The sequence below is a fragment of the Myotis daubentonii genome, chromosome 16 (assembly GCF_963259705.1).
Source record: "Myotis daubentonii chromosome 16, mMyoDau2.1, whole genome shotgun sequence".
Classification (NCBI taxonomy): Eukaryota; Metazoa; Chordata; class Mammalia; order Chiroptera; family Vespertilionidae; genus Myotis; species Myotis daubentonii.
The window spans coordinates 39,012,228-39,036,479 of NC_081855.1; the positions used below are offsets into that span (position 1 = coordinate 39,012,228).

At 45.6% G+C, this 24,252-nt stretch overlaps 1 protein-coding gene across 11 annotated transcripts in view; it reads right to left on the minus strand.

Moving 5' to 3' along the window:
- The window catches only part of PECAM1 (platelet and endothelial cell adhesion molecule 1), a 59,404-nt gene extending 37,314 nt beyond the window's left edge, over positions 1–22,090 (minus strand). For 2 of the 11 annotated variants that reach the window (XM_059669969.1, XM_059669966.1), the window contains exons 1-5: positions 13,882–14,181; positions 13,770–13,796; positions 6,735–7,028; positions 2,622–2,927; positions 449–724 (exon numbers count right to left, since the gene is read on the minus strand). In XM_059669969.1, the coding sequence (XP_059525952.1) occupies positions 449–724; positions 2,622–2,927; positions 6,735–7,028; positions 13,770–13,796; positions 13,882–13,945 (967 nt within the window). In that variant the 5' untranslated portion in view covers positions 13,946–14,181. Of the gene's footprint in view, positions 1–448; positions 725–2,621; positions 2,928–6,734; positions 7,029–13,769; positions 13,797–13,881; positions 14,198–21,756 lie in introns of those variants that run through there. The other 9 variants (XM_059669968.1, XM_059669964.1, XM_059669965.1 and 6 more) reach the window with 8 other exon arrangements.
- Positions 22,091–24,252: the final 2,162 nt, after the last annotated feature.

A 24,252-nucleotide genomic window follows, 5' to 3' on the forward strand; every position in this document is an offset into this window, starting at 1 on the left:
GATTTGTTACCATTTGTGAGTTTGCTAATGCTTTTGCACGCCTGACCCTGTCATAGGGCCTGTCTGGCACTCTAGCACAGTGCTTGGCACAGAGGAAAGATAAATGTGCTCTAATAATAGAAACACTAGCTAACATTCACTGGGTCCTCTTGGTGAGCTCTGTCATCTCATAGATTTGTGGCAAAGGGGCACTCGGTAAGTCACCCGAGGTCACAGAAGTGGTGAGTGGCAAGGTTGGGATCTGATGCCAGAATCTGCACCCTCAACCACCACAGCTAACTGCTTACTGGCTCTGCATTGACTTTTTCCCCACGGGCACACCCCCCACCCGAGTGCATTCATTCGGACAAGCAGGGGTAGAAATATCAGCATCACTGGCCATCCCAGATTCCAGCACAGTCGCTTCTTGAGCCTGCAATAGGCTGACACCCTCCAGGAGCACCCCTACCTGTGATGTTGACCACGATGCTGCTGACCTTGGAGATCTGGCTGGTTTCCACTTTGCACGTGTAGTTGCCGCTCTCCTTCATTGTGGCCATCACTGAGTAGGTGGCCTCATTGCCCTGCTTGCTGTGCCCCACAATGGTCTTGTCCCTCTGGATGATGATTTCTGGAAATGCCTGGACCATGGGCGTCACCTGAATGATGCACTTAATGTGCAGCAGGTCTCCTTCGATGATCACCCCCGCGGGGTGGACGTAGAACTGGGGGTTGGAGAAGGATTCTACGAGAAGAGGACAAGCCGGGTGGACTCAGGTTCAAGCCTGGGTGAGGCAAAGGGGCACTTTCTCCTCTTCTCTGCTCTTTTTGTTGCCAACCACTATTTTTCCTTATTAATTAAAAACAAACAAACTCAACCTGTCTTCTCAAACAACTTTGAGTTGGCTGCTCTGAAGCAGGGTCCCTCCCTTCTCGCTCATTCTTGCATCTTCAAACTTCTTCTTAACTGCAATTCTCTAACTTTCTTGAGCTTCCCAAAGGCTAAACCATCTTCTCTAAATCTAATCTGCAGAATCTTCTTCAAATGACCTCAGAAATAAAGAGTCATTAGACACAGACTCTTGCCTCGCCCACCAAGCATTATCTAGGTTCCTCTTCCGCTATTTCACACAACTCTGGGATTTCAGCATAAACAGTCCTTAGCTTTCAAAAATGACAATCGTGTAGACAGTGCTATTTCATGAAAATAAATATTTAAATAACCAGATGCAAAAATAGTGTATTCTACTCCTTGCTTTAAAATGTTGGTTGTAACTGACTGAATTGATTTCATGGCTCACAGTTTGAAAACACCGTCTTAATAAAATATGTGTCAGACACCAGGGTGGGGAATCTCCAGGAGACAGAAAGAAAAGCAGGGCTAGGCCTTCGCTCCTGCTAAAAAAAATAGCAGATCATAGAGAGTATGTACAGATAGGGTTGTTAAAAATGCCAAAAGTGGCCCTAGCTGGTTTGGCTCAGTGGATAGAGCGTCAGCCTGTGTACTGAAGAGTCCCGGGTTTGATTCCTCTCAAGGGCACATGCCTGGGTTGCAGGCTCGATCTCCAGTAGGGGGCGTGCAGGAGGCAGCCAATCAATGATTCTCATTATTGATGCTTCTATCCCTCTCTCCTTCTCCCTTCCTCTCTAAAATCAATTAAAAATATTTTTTTAAAATGCCAAAAGTGATATTAATATTTTCATATTCATTAGCTTTTTAACTATAAAGCCATTTAAATTCACAAAAGAAAGCTAATGTTTAAAAACATAATCTTTCCTGAATAAAGGCCCAAAAAGGGAGAGCATCTCTCAGGACCCTCAGCAAGTGCCCCCTGGGGTAGCTCACTAATGACTGAAGGGTTTTTCTTATGCTCAGATTAACTCCAGATGCACCAGAGACCTAAATGCAAGGGGGAAATAACACATTTAAACCACAGAAACAGTAAGAGAAAACATCAATGCATTTTTTTTCTTTCATAATCTTGGAGTATGGAGGAACTTTAGGTGTGAATCACAAAGCTGAGATATCATAAGGAAGAAGGATGGATACATTTGATTAACTAAACATTAAAGGTTTTGCATTGAAAAAAATCATATAAAGAAGCTCTAAAACTAAAAGAATTGTGGATTGACTGAAATGACAAGTGTATTGAGCAAAAAAGGATTAAGACAATTAAGACTCACACTAAGGCAGTGGAAGGACTCAGAACATCTGACATTCCTTAAATAAAAATGTATTAACTTTTTAAAAAATCATACAATAAAAACAATGATAGCCCTGGCCAGTGTGACTCAGTTGGTTGGGCATCGTCCTGTGCACCAGAGGGTTGCCAGTTCAATTCCTGGTCAGGGCCCATGCCCAGTTGCAACCTTAATCCCCAGTGAGAGGCCTGCAGAAGGCAGCCAATCAATGATTCTCTCTCATCATTGATATTTCTATCTCTCACTTCCTCTCTAAAACCAAGAAAAAATTTTTTTTTAAGTTTGAAAACTATGGACCTAATGTGATTACGAACAGTCTTGAGAAGAGCAGCCCAACCAGAAGTCCTCAGCCCCTTTCCAATCCTGGGCTCTTTCTCCTGGTACCAAACCAGCAAGCTAGAAAGAATGAAAAAAAAAGAGAAAGAGAACAGGACTCTCACCCCTCACGGTGACCAGATCGCTCCTGGTGGTCGCAGAGGTCTCCAGGTGCCTCCCAGAAACGATGCTGGCTTGACAGAGGAAATAGATCACACGGTCCTGTTCCTCCACTGTGAAGTCCAGCGTCACAAAATTCTGGTGCTGGGAAGATTTTTCTCTTTTTTGCTTGATACCTTTTGTGTCTAGTTCGACTTTTTCAACTATGAAATGTACTGGGGCCTTTTCGTTGGGGACAGAACAATTGACGATCACGACTCCGCCCTCTATCGCCTCCTTCTTGTCCAGGGTCACTCTGGGACTGGACACTCCTTTGGGGAAAGAGAAAGTCCATTAGTATTAGTTTGATTGAACGGTACAAGTGAGTCATTGTGGTTGACCCATCTAAGAGTTCTTTTCTTGCCTGGCCAGTGTGACTCGGTGGCTGGGTGTCAACCTATGAACCAGGAGGTCACGGTTTGATTTCCAATCAGGGAACACGCCCAGGTTTTGGGCTCGATCCCCAGTGTGGGGTGTGCAGGAGGTAGCCAATCAATGATTCTCATCATTGATGTTTCTCTCTCTCTCTCCTTCTCTCTTCCTCTCTGAAATCAATAAAAATATTTTTTTTAAATAATAAGAGTTCTTTTTTTTTTTTAATTCCCAGAACACCCAGTGCTACCTACCAGGTAATTATTGAGCATGTATGTGTCCAGCACTACACCAGGTACTTTGAAAAGTACAAAATATGTTGAAGATGTGGTTGGTGCTTTCAACCTTTATAATCCCATTGGGAAAACAAGTCTCCCCAAGTGAAACAGTTAAAAACAAAACAGCCCAGCCAGTATTCATTAGTATTTCTGTGGTTGTTGTTATACTTTATTGAATGCCAGTTGCAAGTTAGGTTGACTCTATATTCATTCTCATAATAAACCTCCAGGGTGGGCATAAAAGATAAAGTTATGCCCATTTTACAGATGAAGAAGGTGACGCTCAGGGAGGTTCCAGGCTCGTAGTTATCAAGCCCCCAGAGTGGAGATTCGACCCTAGGTCTGTCTGACTCCAAAGCCAGAGGTTTGGGTATAGGAGGGGAGGGAAAGGGGACTGTGCATGGCCTCCCGTAAAAAAGCAAAGCTGAAAATAACTGAGCATCAGAGGGTGCTGCAGAGACAATGCGTGATGGAGAAGTCAGGAAAGGAGGAGGGTCTCTTTGCCTGGGGGTTCAGAGAAAATGCTAGAAAGAAACAGGGTCTGAGGGGAATCTTGGAGGAAGGGTGTTATTTGGGCAGATGTTGTGGGATGGGGGTTAAGAACCGGGTTTCAGGGTACACACGCACATGGGCAACTGCTCGGGCTGAGGTGTGTGAGTGGAGGGTCTAGAACAGAGAAAGGGGTGGAAAGAAAGATACATCGAGTAGTAAACCAGGTCAGATTAGGGGGAGCTGGGAGAACCTGGCTGAGATTAGATGTCCTGTCCAGGCCCCATAGTCTTGTGGTCATGAACTTCATCTTGGAGTCAGACAGACCTGCTTGCATCCTAAACCTGACTCTTCCTGGATGTGCCACCTCACCCAATCACTTATGACTCTTATGAATTTTGTTGTTGTTTGTTAATTCTCACCCAAGAATATTTTTTTCAATAATTTTTAGAGAGAATGGAAGGGAGGGGGAGAGATAGAGAGAGAAAAACGTCGATGTGAGAGAGACACATCGATTGGTTGCCTCCTGCATGTGCCCCGACCAGTGCTGGGGATTGAACCTGCAACTCAGGTATCTACCCTTGACCAGAATTGAACCCATGACCCTTCAGCCCCCTTCAGTCCACGGGCCGACACTCTAATTACTGAGCAAACTGGTAGAGTGATCTTTTTTTTTTTTTTTTTTTTTGACCCACCAGGTTTGGAGATGGAGGGCTGTCTGCTTGGGAAGAAGACCTAACTGTATTCATACCACTACTGTTACCTGTGGTGCAACTGTTACGAAGGAGCTCCCCACAGGAAGGGACCATGTCTTACTCACTGCTGGATGCTGGGCCTGGCTCAGAGTAAAAACTCAATAAATGTTTAATGAAGACCTATCATAATAACCACGGCTTAGAGGTCAACTTTAGAGTCAGATAGATCTTGGTTCTGACTCTAGCTTTGCCTTTGATGAAGTGCGAAACTCAACCTCTCTGAGCCGCAGGGTACACTCCTGTAAGCGGGGGGAACTACGCTTCTCTCCCAGTGCTACTGCAGGGGATAAATGAAATGTGTGTCAAGCACTTATAAGCATTTATCTCATGGGAGGCTAACAAATGGTAGTTCTTATTACCAGAGCTAATGATAGTCTGAATGACTGTCCTGATCACAAAAGCACAAAAATACAGAAATGAGTTATGGCAGCAACTGTCAGAAAGTATGGGGCTAAATTTACTAACTCTGTCCATTCAATCATCCAAGTTTTAAGAAAAAGTACCCTAATTTTCTAAAGCCTGCCAGCACATTTCTCTCCAACAAACACTTCCAAAACTCTTGCTCTACCACTCTTTCCTCGTCACTAATGTAAATGCCCAGACGTGTTGGTTCCTCCCCTGACCTCAGTGGAGATGAAGAAGGGCTGGTTTGCATTTCCGTGGCTGTTGCCCCTGGTGACACAAAGAGATGCCTGACACCTATGGAGGAACTGGCCTGGAGGAGGATGCTGTCATGTTCTCCCATGTGAGTCTCAAAGACTGACAAGAAAGTGGTCAGAGCCCGGCTGGTGTTGCTCAGTGGTTGAGCGTCTACCTATGAACCAGGAGGTCATGGTTCGATTCCCAGCCAGGGCACATCAATTTTAAAAATTTAAATAAAGAAAAAAAGAAAAGAAAGTGATCAGAGATTGCATACTTATAAAAGGAAAATGCCACCAGACCCTTGCCCACTGGTTCTTCCTGCTTCCTGTTTGCTGTAAGGGTTATTTTTTTCTAAGGATGGCCTGACCCAGTACCTCATACATGATGGGCCATTCATTCATTCAATACTTGGTTACTGAGCACACTTCATTCACTATTCATTTAATCCTTAAAGCAAAATAATCCTTCAAGATCGGTAACTAGTTATCTCTATTTTAGGGACAGGAAATGAAGATCCCAAAAGGTTGGGCATTCTGCTGGGATACTCCCCTCTTTCTCAGCCTCCGCTCTTTCATGCTGATACCACGTGTCCCTTGTGCCACTTCACCATCAAGCAAACTCTTACATGATCTTCTGGATCTGGACCCAATGTCCCTCCCTCCAGGAAGACATCTCGAAGTCCTCTAGGCAGAATTATTTCCTCCCACCTTTGTGCTCCCAAGGCACTCAGATCTTATAGCTATTGGACTGTAATTATCTGTGTAAATGTCTTCCTTCCCCACCAGACTGCAACTACCTCTGGAGCTGGGGCTTGCCTGATGCAAGATTCTTTGTTTGAGATACAAAAATAGACCAAATACCACCTCTTTTCTCATGCTCTTACAGTCCAGAAAAGCAGACACATGAGTGAGAAATAGTTGCAATATCGAGTAAAAGAGTAAATGCCATTTACTGGGAACTCATTATGTGCTAGTATTAGGCTAAGCCCTTTACCCACAGGTATCTTTTAATCCTCTCAAAATTCCCTGAGCTGGGTATTATTATTATCTTCATTTCACTGATGAGAATTTTAAAGTTTAGAGAGGTTCAGAGACTTGCCCAGATTGGAATCCAGGCAGACTGACTACAGAATCCAGTGTCAAACCTTGACTCAATGACCTTTATACAAATGCCATTGAATGTAGAGAGTATAAGAGCTTCGAGGACCCTGGGGGAGATCAATTTTGTCTGGAAATGTGTCAGAGAAAAGATCATTGAGCTGAGTCTTCAAGGAGAAATAGTAATTCACAGGGAGATGAGATGAAGAAGGGTATTCCTGTAAGAGGGAACAGCATGTGCAAAGGCAAGAGGGTGAGAAATAGCCAGGCATGTTGGGACGATGTCTAATGCCTACATTTTCGGGTTAGGAAAATGCCAGGCAGATGAGTGAGAAAGGTGATGGGCGAGCAGGTAGGCCTAGTGTTGCTACGCATTCACTCACTGTTCTTGCTCCTGCATGTGTTAGCTTCATCTGCCTGAGCTACGTTCAATTCCAGGGACTCACCTCTCACCATCACTTCGTACTCCGATGTGGTTTTCACCTTGTTGTTCAGAATCACAGTGCATTTGTATATCCCTGCATGGTAGACCCGGGCTTGGGGGATGAAATAACTCTCTGTGCTCTTCATGGAGGAGACGTTGTAAAACTGCTCGTCATTCTTATAGAACAGCAGCTGGTGCTGAGGCCGGACGTGAGAAGTGGTGCTGATGTCCACGGTGCACTGCAGGGTCAGATTCTCCCCGTTTTGCACCTCCCGGTCTGGCAGGATCACCATTTGGACACTGTTGATGGTAAAAGCTAAATAAGAGGGGAAGAAAGGAAGACTCCTGTTATCTGAGAAACAGCATTGTCCTGGTGACCTTCACCACACTGGGTTGTCATCACCCTACGCAGCATAGTGTCCTGGGGTCCCAAATGTCTACAGGGGCCAAGAGGGTAATGACTCTGGGTAGTGGGTCAAGCATGAGGCAGTTGGTACTAAACTGCTCATATTCCACCAAGACAAGTGTGACAAGTAAAACATGCCCCTGCCCTCACCGGTTTGGCTCAGTGGATAGAATGTCGGCCTGCGGATTGAAAGGTCCCAGGTTCGTTGTGACCACGTCTAATGCCTACATTTTCAGGTTAGGAAAATGCCAGGCAGATGAGTGAGAAAGGTGATGGGCACATGCTCCGGTCTGGGCTCAATCCCCAGTAGGGGGCATGTAGGAGGCAGTCGATCAATGATTCTCATCATTGATGTTTCTATCTCTCTCTCCCTCTCCCTAACTCTCTCCGAAATCAATACAAATATATTTTAAAAATAAAAATAAATAAAACACATCCCTAAGATATATGCAGCACATGAGCTGCCACACTATGGCCCCTGGAGGAAGCATAGGATTCAGGCAGACAAGCATGCAAGTTCTGGTTCATCATTTATTATGTGATCTTAGGTGATTAACCTCTCTATGCTCTGCTTCCTCATTGGTAAGACGGGGTAATAATACTTAGTAGGTTGTTGCAAGATTTATTGAGTCTCCTGGATACTCTAACACTCCTTATTTTTAGGCCAAGGAACAGCCACTGAGCTTAAAAGCAGATCCCTCAGTTTCAGACAAGCCTTTTGATCATTGTAACCTGACCAACATTTTATCTGCAATTTTCTGACAGACTCTGATTCAGAAAACCACCCAACTAAGCCACTGCTGGATCTCTTACCCTCAGAAAAGGTGTGACGTAATAAATTGTTGTCTTAAGCCACTATGTTTTGGGGTAATTTGTTAAGCAGCAATAGATACCAAATATACCACCCAAACAATTTTCAAAAATATTTACCTGATGATTAAGATAATACAGAAAATAAAAAAATATTAGCTCTTTGTGAATAAACTGCCCAGGAATAACCAAACTGGGTTACAGCCTATAGGTCTCACTATTCACACAACAGAGTGACTGTTCACAACCTGGGCTCCCTGGAAGTTCACCAATGGGTGTTAGGAGGCCATGAACCACCTCCACTTGTATGCAAGTGTGCAATTTTATAGAGAGAGGATCCACAGATCTCCTTACAAAACCCAAAAGGTCTAGAACTATTGTGATGGAAGGACAAGGTTGTGAAACAGCCTAAAGAGGTCAGATCTGTCTGGCCAGTGTGGCTCAGTGGTTGATCATCGACCTATGAATCAAGAGGTCATGGTTCGATTCCCGGTCAGGGTATATGCCTGGTTTATGGGCTTGATCCCCAATGGGGGTGAGTAGGAGGCAGCTGATCAATGATTCTCTCTTATCATTGAGGTTTCTATCTCCTTCTCCCTTCCTCTCGGAAATCTATATCTATATTTATATCTATGTCTATATCTATATCTATATATCTCTCTCTCTCTCTCTCTATATATATATATATATATAAATTTTTTTTAATGATGTCAGATCTTTTCAATCTGGGGAGATGAAGGCTGGTGAAGAATCCAAAGTAACAGAGTCACCATAGTACGGTGCCCGTGCCCACAGTGCAAATCCTCAAACCCACAACCAAGGGGCCTGCTTTCTTCTGCCTTCAGCTACCAATCAGCTGATGCTCCAGGGAAGATGAGACATTATGACTCAGCCAGCCACGTGTCCCTCAACCTGGAAATGACTCAGAAATAAAGGTGGGGGGAGAGAGGGATTAGCCACACACTATTGTCCGGAAAATCACCAGGAGCCATGAAGCATGGAGTCCCTGCTGAACTTCAGTGCTCAGCACAGAGCCTGCTGGCCCGTCTGCTCATTTAAATCTGAAATACTATCTCCAAGTTCAGTTGGAGTCTCCTTCAATGAGACATTCACCGAGCACCTGCGCCAGGTGATGGGCTTAAAGGGTGAATACAAAATCATCCTACTGTCATGGGCCAGGCCGGCTGGTGGAGGCCCAGATAACTGGAGTACAAAGATGCAAACACCAAGAGGAAGGGCTGCCAGGAGAGGCCAAGGAAAGTCTGAAGGAAGTGACTCCTGAACCAAGCCTTAACCTGGACAAGAACAGGGGTGCTCAGGCAGGAAAACAGCATGTACCAGGACACAGGGGCATGACAAATCAATGAATCTGGGCACAAACTGTTCCCGGAACCAGAGTATGGGGCCGGAGGGGCCACGAGAGCCAGGTAGGAGGTGCCAGAATAGAGGGCCTTGCCTGCTGGGCTGACAAGCTGGGTCCTGTCCTGAGAGTGTTTAGGACAGTGATGGCGAACCTTTTGAGCTCGGCGTGTCAGCATTTTGAAAAACCCTAACTTAACTCTGGTGCCGTGTCACATATAGAAATTTTTTGATATTTGCAACCATAGTAAAAAAAAGATTTATATTTTTGATGTTTATTTTATATATTTAAATGCCATTTAACAAAGAAACATCAACCAAAAAAATGAGTTCGCATGTCACCTCTGACACGCGTGTCATAGGTTCGCCATCACGGGTTTAGGAGAAGGGTGGCAGGATGACACTAGAGCTTTAGAAAGATCACTGTGGGCTGGGCAGAGAGACCAGCTTGGACAGGGGTTCAGGTGAAGCTGAGGAGGCCTGAGAGAGGGCAGGAGCAGGGGGAATGAAGGGAAGAGATGGATTTGGGAAATACTGAGCGGACACAAAAGGACTTATTTCGGGGGTTGGGAGGGGGGGAGTTTCTGGAACTAGACAGTGGTGATGTTTGCACATTATGAATATACAAAATATCATTAATAAAAAATAAATTTTATGTTAGATGTATTTTATTTAAAAAGTGTTTAAAGACTTGTTTGGTCGAATGTGAGGGTTGAGACAAAAGTGGAAAATAAGGCCCTGGATTAGGTACCCAGGAGGATATAGGTGTCTCCGACTAACTCAGAGAATCGCAGAAAGAGGCAAGGGTGAAGAAAAAAAGTCAGGTGATGAGACTGGTTTGAGGGACCTGGGAGATGACTAGGAGGAGATGTCACCTACTGGCCCCGCATGATGCTCAGGGGACAGGCCAGGGCTCTGCTAGACCAGCGGAGTATGTGGAGGAGCAGAGGGGGTTGAGCAACTCCAGAGAGAATAAGACCTGTGAGCCTGCAGAGACAAGGGGATGGAGGGAGTTCAAACCCTGGGACAGTCCAAACATCCCCCAGGGTTTGTCAGGGATGTAACACCAGGGAAGAGGGGCCAGGAGGCCAAGGAAGGAGGCTTATTGCAAAGGCAGCACAGGGCCCCACAGCTGAGGGCTGGAGTGTTCACAGCTTTGGCATCAGAGGCTCTGGGAGAGGTTTCCAGTGCAAGGCTGGGGGGCGGGGGGCGGGGGGGGGGGAGGCGCAGTGCCCAGCCAGGTGCTGAGTGAGTGAGTGAGGGCTGACTGAGAGCTGAGGAAGCACAGACAGTGAATATAAACCAGCCTTCAGAGACGGGAACGGATAGATAGGGGACTCGAGACAAATGGAGGGGGTGGGTTGTGTGTGATTTTCCTTTTTCCCCCAAAATAAGAACTACCAATCATGTTTGCAGGGGAAAGACTAAAAAAGGGGGAGGAGAAAGATACTAAAAGTGGGATGGCAACTGCACAAATTATAGATTGTGATCCTGGGGGGCCATGCAAGGCCTGGGCTCAGATCCCAGAGGGACAGGCTGGCCCTAGTCTGGGAGGCAAGGGGGGCGGGGCAGACGTCTTGTCTGAATCAGGAGGGAAGCCGGGAGGATGGGTGGGGACACAGATAAGCCTGCAGCCAGGGCAGCACGGGAAGTTGAGGGAGTTCCCTCCAGACGGCACTGTTTTCAAGGTGAAGATGGGATTGAGATCATCTCCTGAGGCCTGCTGGCCGAGTGGGCTGAGGGCCTGAGATAAAGGACTGGAAAAGGCCAGGCTGACCAAGCACCTCAACCACAGAGAGCCTGCCGTGTGGAGCAGGCTCCTGGTGTGGAGGCAGTTACAGGCGTGAGCAGAGCAGGGACGATGGGCCAGGTCCAGGAGGTCACCAGGACAGAAAGCCCTGGGTGCCCGGCAATGGACAGTTGAAGGGTGGGACCTCACCTCCAGGGTGACCTTTCCTCCCCCAGCAAATTCACTGAGGTTTGGACCCTGGGCCTTTCCTCCCAGAGATAACATCTAGGCCTCAGTTGTATTTCAGCTCCTGGCCCAGAAAAGCAGCCAAACCAGCCACCCAGGACGGACCTCAGGACCAGCTGCATTAAATAATGAGCCCCTGTCCTGGTAGTGGCCAATCAATCAGTGGAGACCACAACCCTGAAAGGACACACCTGGAAAACTGCTAAATATTCTACTGAGCTCTTCCCCTGGGACCTCCCCTAAAATCTCTACCCATAAAACCCTTGGGACAGAGGACCCACGGGCTCGCCCTCCCTGCAGCACACCTGAGCCTTTCCCTTTCCCTCTTCCTGCCCATCCTCCCCTCCCCACCCCATGACCTCCCTCAGTCCCAAGCTCCTAGGGCCCTTCCTTTGCCTCTGTAACTTGTTTCCTAAGCCCATTTCTTCTACAGATTACTTCTTCGACCTTTGCGATTTTTATAAATAGATATTCTCTTAGAGTCTTGGCTCTGAATTCTTTCCTAGCCAGAACTCAAGTACCAAGGTTGCTGAACCCAGGTCCAGTCTGACCCCACAAGTCTAACACCTGCTGCTGTCCCCGAGCCTGCAACAGTCGGTCATGCATGTCCAATGCCTGACAGCATGGTCTTGGGTGGCCTAAGGAATGGGAGTCCTGGACCCTAGCCCCCACTCTCACACCCAGTGCACAAGTACTTTCTGGCCTCCGGGCCTCAGTTTCCTCAGGTGTAAAACAAGGTGGAGGCGTGGGAAGAGATCAACCGATGAATTTGTATGCATATATGCATAATCCCTGGACACAGACAATAGGGTGGTGAGGGTAGGAGTCTGGGGAGGGCAGGAGTGGGCTGGAAGAGGTTAATGGGGGCGGGGGAGGAGGATCTATGTAATACTTTCAACAATTAAGATTAAAAGAAGAAGAAGAAGAAAAATAAGGCGGAGGAAGCAGAGGGAGAGCCTCCTGCTCTGAGTCCTGCAATTCCGAGGTTTTCCCAGAAGGTACAAAGATTTTTCTCTATGAACCATGGGACAGCGGTGATTTACTTCCATCTAAGGTGGGGAAGGAGCTGGGAGAGTCTGGAGGTCCTGGGAAACAGGATGTGCAAGAGACACAGAAGCCCAGAGGCAAGAGTGTTGGCAGGGTGTGGTTGGCCGAAAGCTGGCAGGAGCGGGCTGGCTGGACAGAGAGGGTGGTGCAGGAGCGATTGTAAAGGTGGGGAGGACCCAGGACTTAGTAAGCCATCACTCATCACATGCTGGGCAGGCCAGGCACCTCCTTTTAGCTACTCTCACCCTCACGGGAGTCCATGGTTAATCCTCTTATCATCCCCACTCTGAGAAAAGGGCTCACAGAGGCAAAGTAAGGCTGGCCGTAAAGAGCTGAGGCAGGCCTATGGCTCCAGACAGATTTGGCGGGTTTTGGAAAGTGGAGATTTTAGTGCCGATGCCCTGCCAACTGGCTCTCCCTCCATCTGGCAAGTCGGTTGTTTCTCTGAGATGCAGAGACACCATCAGTTAATTGGGATGATGAGGGTGATAATGGATATCCTGCCTCCGTGGGTTGCCATGGGGGTCAAATGCCTGCAATAGCACATGGGCAGTTGACCTGGACACCTGCAGATGGGCTTTGCTAGTAGCCACACCAGCCCTCTTTGTCCTGGAGCCTCTGCTCTGAGCCCCGGCTCATCAAACCAGCATCATCCAAGTACATCATCTCCAGAGGCTGTACAATTGTCTACAACCCGGTCACCCCCAATCTTTGCCGGCTGAAGTGACCACTGACAAGGGATCCTGCTCTGTGGGCTCCACTAAGCCCTCAGCCCCAGCCAAACCCCCTCTTTCATAGGGTCCCAGATGAAGCAAAACCATACCAACTTATCTTGTTTCAAAATTAGCTCCAAAGGAGATGATAAAACAGACTTCAAGGATAAGCCCCCCTCCCTGTGCACAGCCACACAATATTGCAGTTATAATTGCAGCTTCATGGATATACGAGAAATGAAACCCAATATGTTTTAGGTCATTTGGGAGAAAAAAGTTGTAACAACAATTTAAACTCTGTTCTGCCTTCCTGAATCTTACAAACGGATTACAGTTCATTTGAGAACAAAACCTTTTGGAAGGGGGTAGAATATGCCAATGATAGATGTATGGTAGAAGAACAAAAAACAAATTATGCAATTGCTCACTTTTTAAAAATCACCTCCCCAAACCTAACATACAGCAGTTAACTAGGATCTAGTTAACTAGGATCTAGAGGAGCCGCCCTGTGAAAGGCAGAAAGAAAATGTATGCTACTTCCAGAACATGTTGATTAGAACTTGGCTTAGAACAAGAGTTTTTTCTGTCCTTTCTAAAACCTTCTAAAAATGCCAGAAAGCAATAAACTTCAGCTCTCAGTTGGACTACGTTTCCTCAATTGTTATAGATATTAACCCAAGCAATTCGACAAAAGTGTTAAGAATCACGGAAGACAAAATGAACCTAGGTAGAAACTTTACAACTTACAGTTCTCTTGACCCTCGAGGCTCGAACCTGGAAAAGACAGAAGAAATATGTTGAGTTCATTTGCTTCAATCCTCACGAAGTGAAAGTCATGTCAAAAGAGAATAAAACTCACAGAGCAGAAGTACCACCAGGACTCCCAGCCACATCTTGCCTCCTTTAGTCAACCCCAGCTGCATCCAGAAAGCAAGACTTCGGGCAGTTACTGCTGCCTTTGGGCCATGCCCCGGGGGCAGAAGACACTTCCCATGCAGCGCAGAGGAGCCGCCCTGTGAAAGGCAGAAAGCTCACCCTGGTGACTTCTCCCAGCGCAGCGAGAGGAGATGGGCTGCGATGCTGGTCAGGTAATGGCGGCCATTGCTGGAAACTGGGAACAATGCCTGGGCTGGCCTGATATCTCCTCAGGAAATGACTGGTCTTCCTGAGGGGCCACTGAACACAGCTGCTTTGTTTAGTTTTTAAGGGGGGAAAAAGGCGCAAGTGGTCATTTCGCCTCAGCCTTCCTGACCCTCCTCGTTAGGCTGGGTATGGAGCCCCTTCTCATGGCAGGGTAAGAGGGTTCCTCTCTCTCTCCAACTTCCCGCGGAAGGGCCTCTCTGCGTAGGCACATAGCAAGACCCCTCTGCTTTCCTTTGCCCCCCAAAGGGGCTCTATCCATACAGCCTAAGTGTGGACCTCCTGCCTTTCCGGGCAAGGCCATGGGACAGGGCTGACTTTTCCAGAACATCGCAGGTTCATCAGGGAAACCTCCTAATGGCTCCCACTGCCCTCCAGAGAAAGCCAATTTACAATCCTCCGCCTTCCAGCCCTTGCTTATCTCTCCAGCCTGGTGTCCTGGACAAAAAAAGGAGGTTAGGGAAAGTAACCTCACAGGGTGATCTAATCATAAACTCCTATCTGAGTCGGACAGGTCAAGCTCAGACATGTAACTTTTTGGTTTTAATCGATTTTAGAGAAAGTGGAAGGATGAAGGGCTGGGACATCGATTTGTTCCACTTATTCATGCATTCATTGGTTCCTCCTTGTATGTACCCTGACCAAGGATTGAACCCACAGCCTTGGCATATCGGGACGTCACTCTAACCAACTGAGCTACCCGTCCAGGGCCTATAACTTTTGTAGTAAAAGGTCCATCTTTGCCTTACGCAGACCCTGTGCAGCGTTTTTTGTGCATCTAGGTTAACACACCTTTGAACTTCTAGGTAACCACCCTCAAGAGAGCACATAGTCCTTTGGCAGGGGAGGCGGGGGTTAGAGAACAACCAAAGGACTTACATGCATGCTTATTAGCATAACCAATGGACACAAACACTGGGTGGTGAGGGCTTGCCCCGATAGGAATGGCTGAGGGGGGAGCCAAAGGGGGGTGGACGCGGGAAGGAGACATATGTAAAACTTTAGACAATAAACAAAAAAAGAGATCACATAATCTTGTTAACTATCCTGTAACCAAATAGTGCCTTGTTTTCTCTCACCTCATGGAATCTTCCTTACTAGTATATTCCCTCCTTAATTTCTAAGGCATAACAGAAACTGCAAAACTATCATTCTCCAAGGCATTTGAGATCTTGCTTCCTGGCAATTGTCCTCAGTTTGGGCTCAGATAAACACCTATAAAAATTCTCCACAGATTCGGACTTTTTTCTCCTTTTTTATGAGTTTATTTGCGCCAAATTGACGGCATATGCTGGGGAACAAGACCTCAAATGTTCCTGGACATTTCTTTCTTTAAAAAAAAAATATATTGTTATTGATTTCAGAGAGGAAGGGAGAGGGAGAGAGAGAAAGAGAAACATCAATGATGAAAGAGAATCATTGGCTGGCCGCTTCTTGCACACCCCACACTGGGGTTGAGCCCCAACCCAGGCATGACAGGGAATTGAACCATGACCTCCTGGTTCATAGATCGGCACAACTACTGAGCCATGCCAGCCAGTGGACATTTCTTAAGAAATGCTCTTTGACATTTCTTAAATCGACCTCTCTCACCCACTGCCTTCCTTGACCCTGCATTCTTGCTGTTAGAATTTATAATTCCCAGAACACACCATGTGTCTGTGTCTTGGCCAATGCTGTTCCCCTATTTGGAGTACTCTTCCCCCTCCTTTTTTTTCTGGCTGATTCCTACACATTGAACACAAGTCGGCGTGGCATGTTGTTTCTGAAATGCTACCCTCTCCTACTGCCACGTGGTAAAGCTAAGTCAGACTTGAACTGAGATTATGGAAACCAAAGATTTCTCTGCTTCAGGGCCAGTGCCAAGAAGTGATGGCTTCCAGCTCAAGAACAAGTCTTTTCTCTGGCCTGCGATTCAGTAAGTTTTGATAAGGGCTGTTGAGGAGCAATGCGTGCATAAAGGAGTCTTCCTATTGCTTTTTGTTGTTTTGTGTTCTCCATTCCCCACTATAAACCATCTTCTGTGGCAATCTACTGGAAATTATTCCCGCCCACATACCAAATTTTGATTTGTCAAGAAAAAAGGATACACCATGAGTAATAAAATAAATGCTGGCTTCAAAGGTAACTCTTACACACTGTAGAGTAAACAACTTTTGCTTCTCAAGCAATAGTGATAAATCCCTTATTCCTAAGTTTAAAAGTAAACTTCTAAAATTAGTCATTGTTTCATATTCAATGCTAATACTTTTAGAACACCAGCAGGGGGCTTTATTTCAAAAATAAATGTCAGTGTTTTAAAAGAAAAGCAGAAAAACTATATCCTACAACTTATATCATGCACCAGAATAAGTTCCAAATGGACCAACCATCTAAAGGTACAAAGGAAACCATAAAAGTTCTAGAAGAAAACATGAAAGAATTCCTCAAAATCTTGGAATGGTAAAGGCTGGTTTAACTATGACTTAAAAATCCAGAAGCCATAAAAGAAAAGACTGTTAAATTATATTCCATGAAAAGTCTGCTTTGCCAAAAAAAAAATTTAGTCAAGAGAAAAACTGGAAAATATATTTGCAACTCACATCCTAAACAAAGAGTAAATCTTTCTAATATGTATAAAGCTCTCAAAAATCAAGAAAAAATATTTTTTTAAAAAAGAGATAAAATAAGAAAAAGATCAACAATACAATAGAGCCCTGGCCAGTTTGGCTCAGTGGATAGAGCGTCAGCCTGTGGACTGAAGGGTCCCAGGTTCTGCTGGAAGCCAGTCCATCCTTGCTGCTTGACACAGTTGCTGCAGGAAAGAAACATCTGCACAGCATATGTTTCAAGGGACCTGGCGTATATGGCATACTGTTCTTAATATGTTTGCTCCCCTTAGCGCTATGTGTTTTAACTAAGGTCACCTCTCTGAGAAAGGTTGTTTCCCCAGGTAGGGATTTTTCCCTGAAGTTAGGGAAGGGATAAAACCCCTTAACCAAGTGCCAGGCAGGTAGTTAATCACTTTAACCAGGAACAATCACACTTAAGCTACATAATCTTTACTCCCTGAAATGGAGATAAGAAATGCCCTAACCTTTGGAATAGAGATTGATAGGATTGGAATCAACTGGTATAGATACAGATGTAACAAGACAACAGGACACAGAACCTAGAGACAGAACCTAGCGAGAGAACCTGGCTGAAGAACCTAGAGACAGAACCTGGCTACAGAACCTGGATAGAACATGGCAAGAGAACCTGACTAGAACCTGGTGACCGAACCTGGCTGGAGAACCTAGCAAGGGAACATGGCTACAGAACCTGGCTGGAGAACCTGGAGAACCTGGCTCGAGAACCTAGCAAGAGAACATGGACACAGAACCTGGCTGGAGATCCTAACCAGAACTTGGCTGGAGATCCTGACAAGAACTTGGCTAGAGATCCTGGCTAGGCTGCTGATCAACTGAACGCTGCCTCCATGTCATTCCTTTTTCACCGACTCCATCCACACCTTTGGGGACCCCTGGACCTGCTGGGGTTGGACCCCAGCAAGGTTCGATTCTGGTGAAGGGCATGTACCTTGGTTTCGGGCACATCCCCAGCAGGGGGTGTGCAGGAGGCAGCTGATCAATGTTTCTCTCTCATCGATGTTTCTAACTCTATCCCTCTTCCTTCTTCTCTGTAAAAAATCAATAAAATATATATTTTTAAAAAACAATACAATAGAAAAATGGGCAAAGGATATGAACAGCTAGATAACAATAAAAAGTATCTGAAATTCAGAAATAGGTAAAAACGATCATCATGTGTTCTTTCAGTGCCGGGCATAAGTAGCAGGCTCTCCTAGGGCTTACCTGCCCCTCTACGGGTATGTAAGCCTTTGACTTGCTGTTTACTAAAGATGAAGATATTTTACAATCAGTAAAGGTAAATATTAATTTTTGGAAAGTCTATAGCAATACAAATAATTACTGTTATCTGTGGTGAGGGGACAGGTGGTGGGAACTGGGCAGTTGGCACCCTTTCATTGTAAATCTTTCCTACGTTTTTGTTTTAAATTATGAAACTACTACTTTTTTTGAATTATCTTTTAAAATTGTAATAAGAAGTTGAAAGTTTTAACATCTTTATTGAGGTATCATTGATATACAGTAAACTGTACATATTTATTTTTTAAAATATATTTTTATTGATTTCAAAGAAGAAGGGAGAGGGAGAGAGAGAGAGAAACATTAATGATGAGAGAGAATCATTGGTCGGCTGCCTCCTGCAGGCTCCTTACTGCGGATCGAGCCCAAAACGCGGGCATGTGTCTTTGACCAGAATTGAACCCAGGACCCTTCAGTCCGAAGGCCGATGCTCTATCCACTGAGCCAAACCAGTCAGGGCCCGATTTCACCTTTTTAAAAAGTGTAAACTCAGTGTCTTTTTATATGTGCACGACCTTTACATATCTTCCCCCTTTCTTCCCCTTTCCGTAGTGAATTCCTTGGTCAGGAAAAAAGGTCCCCCACAACTATTTTAGTTCTTTGGTAACTAATCAAGTCACTGACTTATACATCGCCAGGGTGGTGGTCCCAGCTGTGCTCACCAGGCATGACCAACTGGCCCAAGACCCTATTTTCCTAGGAGTGCTGCCCCCTTCTCCCCTTTTTGGCCAAAGGAACTGAAGGAGGACAGAATGGTTTGTACATGCTGTGCTTCTGCTTTCAAATACCAGGAACATCACGCAAACCCAAATCACATCAGTCCTTGCTGCGTGAAAAAGCTGCCTGCTAGAATAAACCTCAGGAAGTGTTTTTTCTGAGAAGCTGGGGTGGGGTCAGGGAGAAAGGGTGGGGAGACAGGCAGAGGTCTTGCCAGGCAGCTACAGGCACCATGCACAGCTGACCTCCCATCTATCTCAGGACCAAGGTGATAGGAAATAAGATGTCAGCCATTTCCTCCAGCCTGTAGCTGCCCATCTGGTGAATTAACACGCAGATCAGAAGCCGGGGTTCCAGACCCTTCTTTGCAGTTTAATAACATCAGTGTCTTGAGGTGCACTTTCCTCGCCTATAAAATGGAATAATATGCTCACTCTACCTATTTTACTCTTGTTATGAAAATCAAAGGAGAGCTGGCATTTGAAAGACATTTAATCAGCAGAGTACAATGGGAATATAAAAACAATGAAAATAAGAATATTAATAGCAATAGTTGTGGGTCTTCTGGTTTGGGGCCCAGCCTGCCCCATCTGAACTGCTGCTCTGGAAACTCTGCTGTCTTACTGAGCTCCAGCGGAGAACCTCAAAGCCCCCAATTCAGTGCCCACCTGGGTGCTGCCCTCTAGCTTTCCTCCTCAGTTTAAGGCAGATAAAGAGATTGACTTCCAGTCTGGCTGGCCTGGCTCAATAGTTTGGCGCCGACCTCTAAGCCAGGAGGTCACGGTTCAATTCCTGGTCCAGGTTGTGGGCTCGATCCCCAATGTGAGGCGTGCAGGAGGCAGGCGATCATTGGTTCTGTTTCAATGGTTCTCTCTCTCATTGATGTTTCTTTCTCTCTCTCTCCCTCTCCCTTCCTCTCTGAAATCAATAAAAACATATTTAATTTAAAAATAAAGATTGGCCTCCAGGGCAGAGCCTTTATCCATTCTCTTGACAATTGATTCTATCCTCGGACTTCTCCCTCTCAGCTTTGGATCATCCGCAGATTTTATCAGAAGATCACCAGAATCCTCATCCAAGTCATTAATAAAAATATTCAATAGGAGAAATAATGATCGAGACCTATGGCTCTCTACCAGAGACTTGCCCCAAGCTGACCTCAATCAAAATTCTTTTGATATAAATGTTCAGCAAACTACAAATCTGCTTACTCTACTATCATTCTCTCCACCCCCTCCACAACGATATGAAGATTCCTCATGAGGATAAAACCCAGAAGTACTGGCAATCCACACATCCATTAGATAGTGACTACTCTTGATACTGTCATAGCAGCAGTAATTATAATAATAATAACAACCAAAAGCAATAGAATAATTTTTGGTCCTTGCTCTCCCTTTCCTGACCTTTCTATCCAAGATGAATAAACTTTACTAAAATAAGAGGAAACTCTAATTGGTTTATCATAAGTTCTTAGAGACATTACCCTGCCAGAAAAAACTCCTGGGGAAGTGGGGGTGAGGGTGGGAAGGGGGTGGAGAATGGTTGTGGTTTAACTAAAGATCAACAAAATGAATTTTAGTTACAAAAAGTGACTTAGGTTTAAAGTACAGGCAGTTTCCAGCTTATCCTCAGGTTTCGATTCATAGTTTATTTTTCTTTTTTTGTGTTTTTTATTAATGAGGTATATTGTCGTTTTTTAAAATATATTTTTATTGATTTCAGAGAGGAAGGGAAAGGGGGAGAGATAAAAACATCAATAATCAGAGAGAATCATTGATCAGCTGCCTCCTGCACGCCCCCTACTAGGATTGAGCCTGCAACCCAGGCATGTGCCCTGACTGGGAATTGAACCGTGACCTCCTGGTTCATAGGTCGACACTCAACCCCTGAGCCACTCTGGCCAGGCCAGAGTTTGTTTTAAAACAGGTTGTTGAGCAAATGATAAGTGTACTCAACAACAATCTAGGGAACACTAATGAGATTCTCTGGTCAGCCCCCCTCAAAAGGTTGAATTTGACTGTGAGCAATGTGCAATCTAATGAACTGACCTAACAAGCAAAACAGAGACAGACTCATAGATGGAGAGCAGGCTGACAGCTCAGAGTGGGGTGGGGGGCTGTTAGGGGATAAAGGGATTGAGCAAAAAAGAGAAAAGAGAGAAAGAACTCATGGACATGGACAACAGTGGTGATTGTCAGGGGGAGGGGGTGGGTGGAGGTGAAGGAGGGTATAGGGGGGATAAATAGTAATGGAAAAAATAAAGAGGGGGGGAAAGGGTAAAAGGGGACAAATATATGGTGATGGAAGATGATTTGACTTTGGGTGGTGGGAACACAATGCAATATACAGATCATGTATCATAGACATGTACACTTGAAACCTATATGATCATATTAACCAATGTCACTCCAATACATTTAATTTTTAAAAGTCCCCCCAAAAGACATTTACTGTGAGCAGCCTGAGCCCCAAGTCTCTTCAATGTCTGAGCTCTGAACCCCTTTATTCCCAGGGGCAGGTGGGACTTGGCAGCTGCCCATGTGCCGGGATCACTTTAAGTTCAATGTCTATAACTTAAAATCATGTTTAATAGAGCCTCGTCCCCTTTTTCATGGGACTTACTGACAGGAACAATGCCCCATCCCTCACATCACCCATCAGTGCCTGGAGACTCCCGCCTCTATGAGTCCCCGAGCCTCACCTGGTGGCCCAGGAGAAGGTAGCAGCCATTTATCCAACTGGCTTTCTTAAGACTCAAGCTTTGGGCTTTAGGTATCCGTCCTTCCCTGAATACTTTCATATTAGGGATTGAGGAAGAGTAGCAGAAAACACAGAAAGTAAGAGACAGAATGTTGGCTGACAGCTGCTGTTCCCATCACCCCTTAGGGTTTGCCCACTTCCGCACATAGGCTCTGGGAATTTACAAGAGAAAAATGCTTTAAAATACATAAAACACAACTCACCGGATTGTTTCTCAGTCTAGCGAGTGATTAGCTTTGTCCGTGTCCAACTGGCTTTCGTGAGGCCAGCAGAAGTGGTGACCTTTCTTATCATGATGAGCTGTCACCTCAGTTTGAAAAGGAAATCTGGCCGGAGATGCTGAGCAGGAAGCAGAGGCTGGAGTCCGTGAGGGCACCTTCTTCTCTGCTCTCAACCGATCCCTCTGTTTTCTGCTTTGAAAGGAAACAATGGCTCTTACCTAAGAGGCTTCTCCTTCCAGCTTTTTGGACCAAGCCAGTAGGTGCTATTCCTGGGCCTCTGGGCGATGGAGGTGTGTGGAGCAACCTTGCCTTTTCTAGTATCTTCTAGCCTGAAGTCCAGAAAATGTCCTGAGCTGAAGAAAAGGGGGGGAGGGGGGTGGTAGAGAATTCCAAAACCATAGATCACAGGGGCCTCCATACTCATCCTCTACAAAACTCCAACAGGAAAAAAAACAAAACAAAAAAACCTCCAGCAGATTATTTATTAGGTATGTAAAACTTTATGTGTGTCTAAGCATCCCCTACAATCTTTTCCTAGTGAGTCACGGCCCACAGTGTGCAGAACTTCAATAAAGTCTTCGCTGAAAACAATTATGGAGAGGGCCCAGGCCTCTATGGTTGGAGTTTACAGAAAGGGAGAGACTGGGGAGTGTGGGCCAGGCCTGACAAGGGCTGCCTATGAGGGTTGTGCCCAAGAAGGAGGGATCAGGCCAGGAACTCAAGACTAGATGAGACCTGGGGTATGAAGCAGTGGGGCCAGGAGAAGGGGTGCTCAGCGGGATGGGGGCCTAGCAGCCAATAGCCAGAACCGACCAGAGCAGAACTCTTACAGGTTTTGGTAGAGGACACTTGCAGCTACCAGACCGGAAGCAGAGATGACCAGAAACCAGCAAGGATCTTCTAACAATACGTCAGGACAAGTTAACTAGGTTTCAACTGTTGTCAGGGTTACTAGGTTGTTAAAACAGTCAAATACTGCAGATACAGAGTTTCTGGATTTCAGAAAGACATATAACCAAGCCTGCCCTGGGGTCTTCACGGAGGAGTATGTGGCACCCGTCATTTGTAGGACAATTATAGAGTTCTTTTTTTAAAAATATATTTTAATTGATTTCAGAGAGGAAGGGAGGAAGAGAGATGGAAACGTCAACGATGAGAGAGAATCATAGATCAGCTGCCTCCTACACACCCCACACTGGGGATCGAGCCCCCAACCGGGTCATGTGCTCTGAGTGGGAATTGAACGATGACTTCCTGGTTCATAGGTCGACACTCAACCACTGAGCCCCACCAACTGGGCCCAAAAGAGTTTGGATCAGGGTTCGTTCAAAGGAGCTCTCTAGTGGAGTGCCACGTGATTCTGTCTTCCTCCCTCTCTTGGTTGACACTTTTAGCTGAAAACACGATGACTGAATTACTAGTGACACAGCACTGAGAGGGGTAGGAGGAGGCCAAATGACAGACTCGGCAAAGGAAGCAATGGGCCAACATATAAACAAATAGAAAACCAAGTTCCTAATCTTAGTTCCTCAACACTGACCTACAGATATAGGACGAGGGAGACGCTACTGAACAGTAGAATGCGTGGGAGACTGGGGAGTGTGAAAGGGTGTGGCCCCATCAGTGTTGGCAGCATTAAAGGAAGTAAAGAGTTCAGAAGAGGGGAGGAGACAGTGCCACTGCATTTTGTCATACATGCTTGATTCTGGGGGCAGAGAAGATGTGACACCCCAAGGCAGGTGGACCAGAGATGAAAATGCTGAAGCAGGGACCTTCAAACCACATCCTAAGAGGAGCATTTGAAGGAAGTGGGAATATTAAGATTTGGGGGCAATGTGATAATTATCTTTAAATAATTACATTGTATTTTTTTAAAATATGTTTTCATTTATTTCAGAGAGAGGAAGGGAGAGGAAGAGAAAGATAGAAACATCAATAAAAGAGAAACATCGATCAGCTGCCTCCTGCACGCCCCCTACTGGGAATTGAGCCCACAGGCCAGGCATGTGTCCTGACCAGGAATTGAACCAGCACCTCATGGTTCATAGGATGATGCTCAACCAACTGAGCCACAGTTGTTTTTATGTGAAAGAGGAATTGGACATTTTTTTCTATTTTTGGGGAGAAATGATAGAGAGGTATACAGGGTGTCCCAAAAATGTATACACACTTCAATAGGGGATAGCTCAATTTTGAAAATTAAATATATTTTATTAAATACTGCCTTTATAATTATTCAAAGTGTGTGTATACATTTTGGGGGGGACACCCTATATTTCAGTTAGAACTTTGCAACACAGCAGGTGAGGCAAAGTTCTGTGAAGGTTTTTAAAGGCAGCCGAGGGAGAGGGAGATGTTTCCAGAAACATCTGTGGCGTCTCCTTTGAGCCAATGTTGGCAAGAGGCGAGTGGACATGCCAGTTCCTGAGGATGCCAGCCTCACACAGGCCACTCCTTCTCTCTCCAGGGGAAACCTGT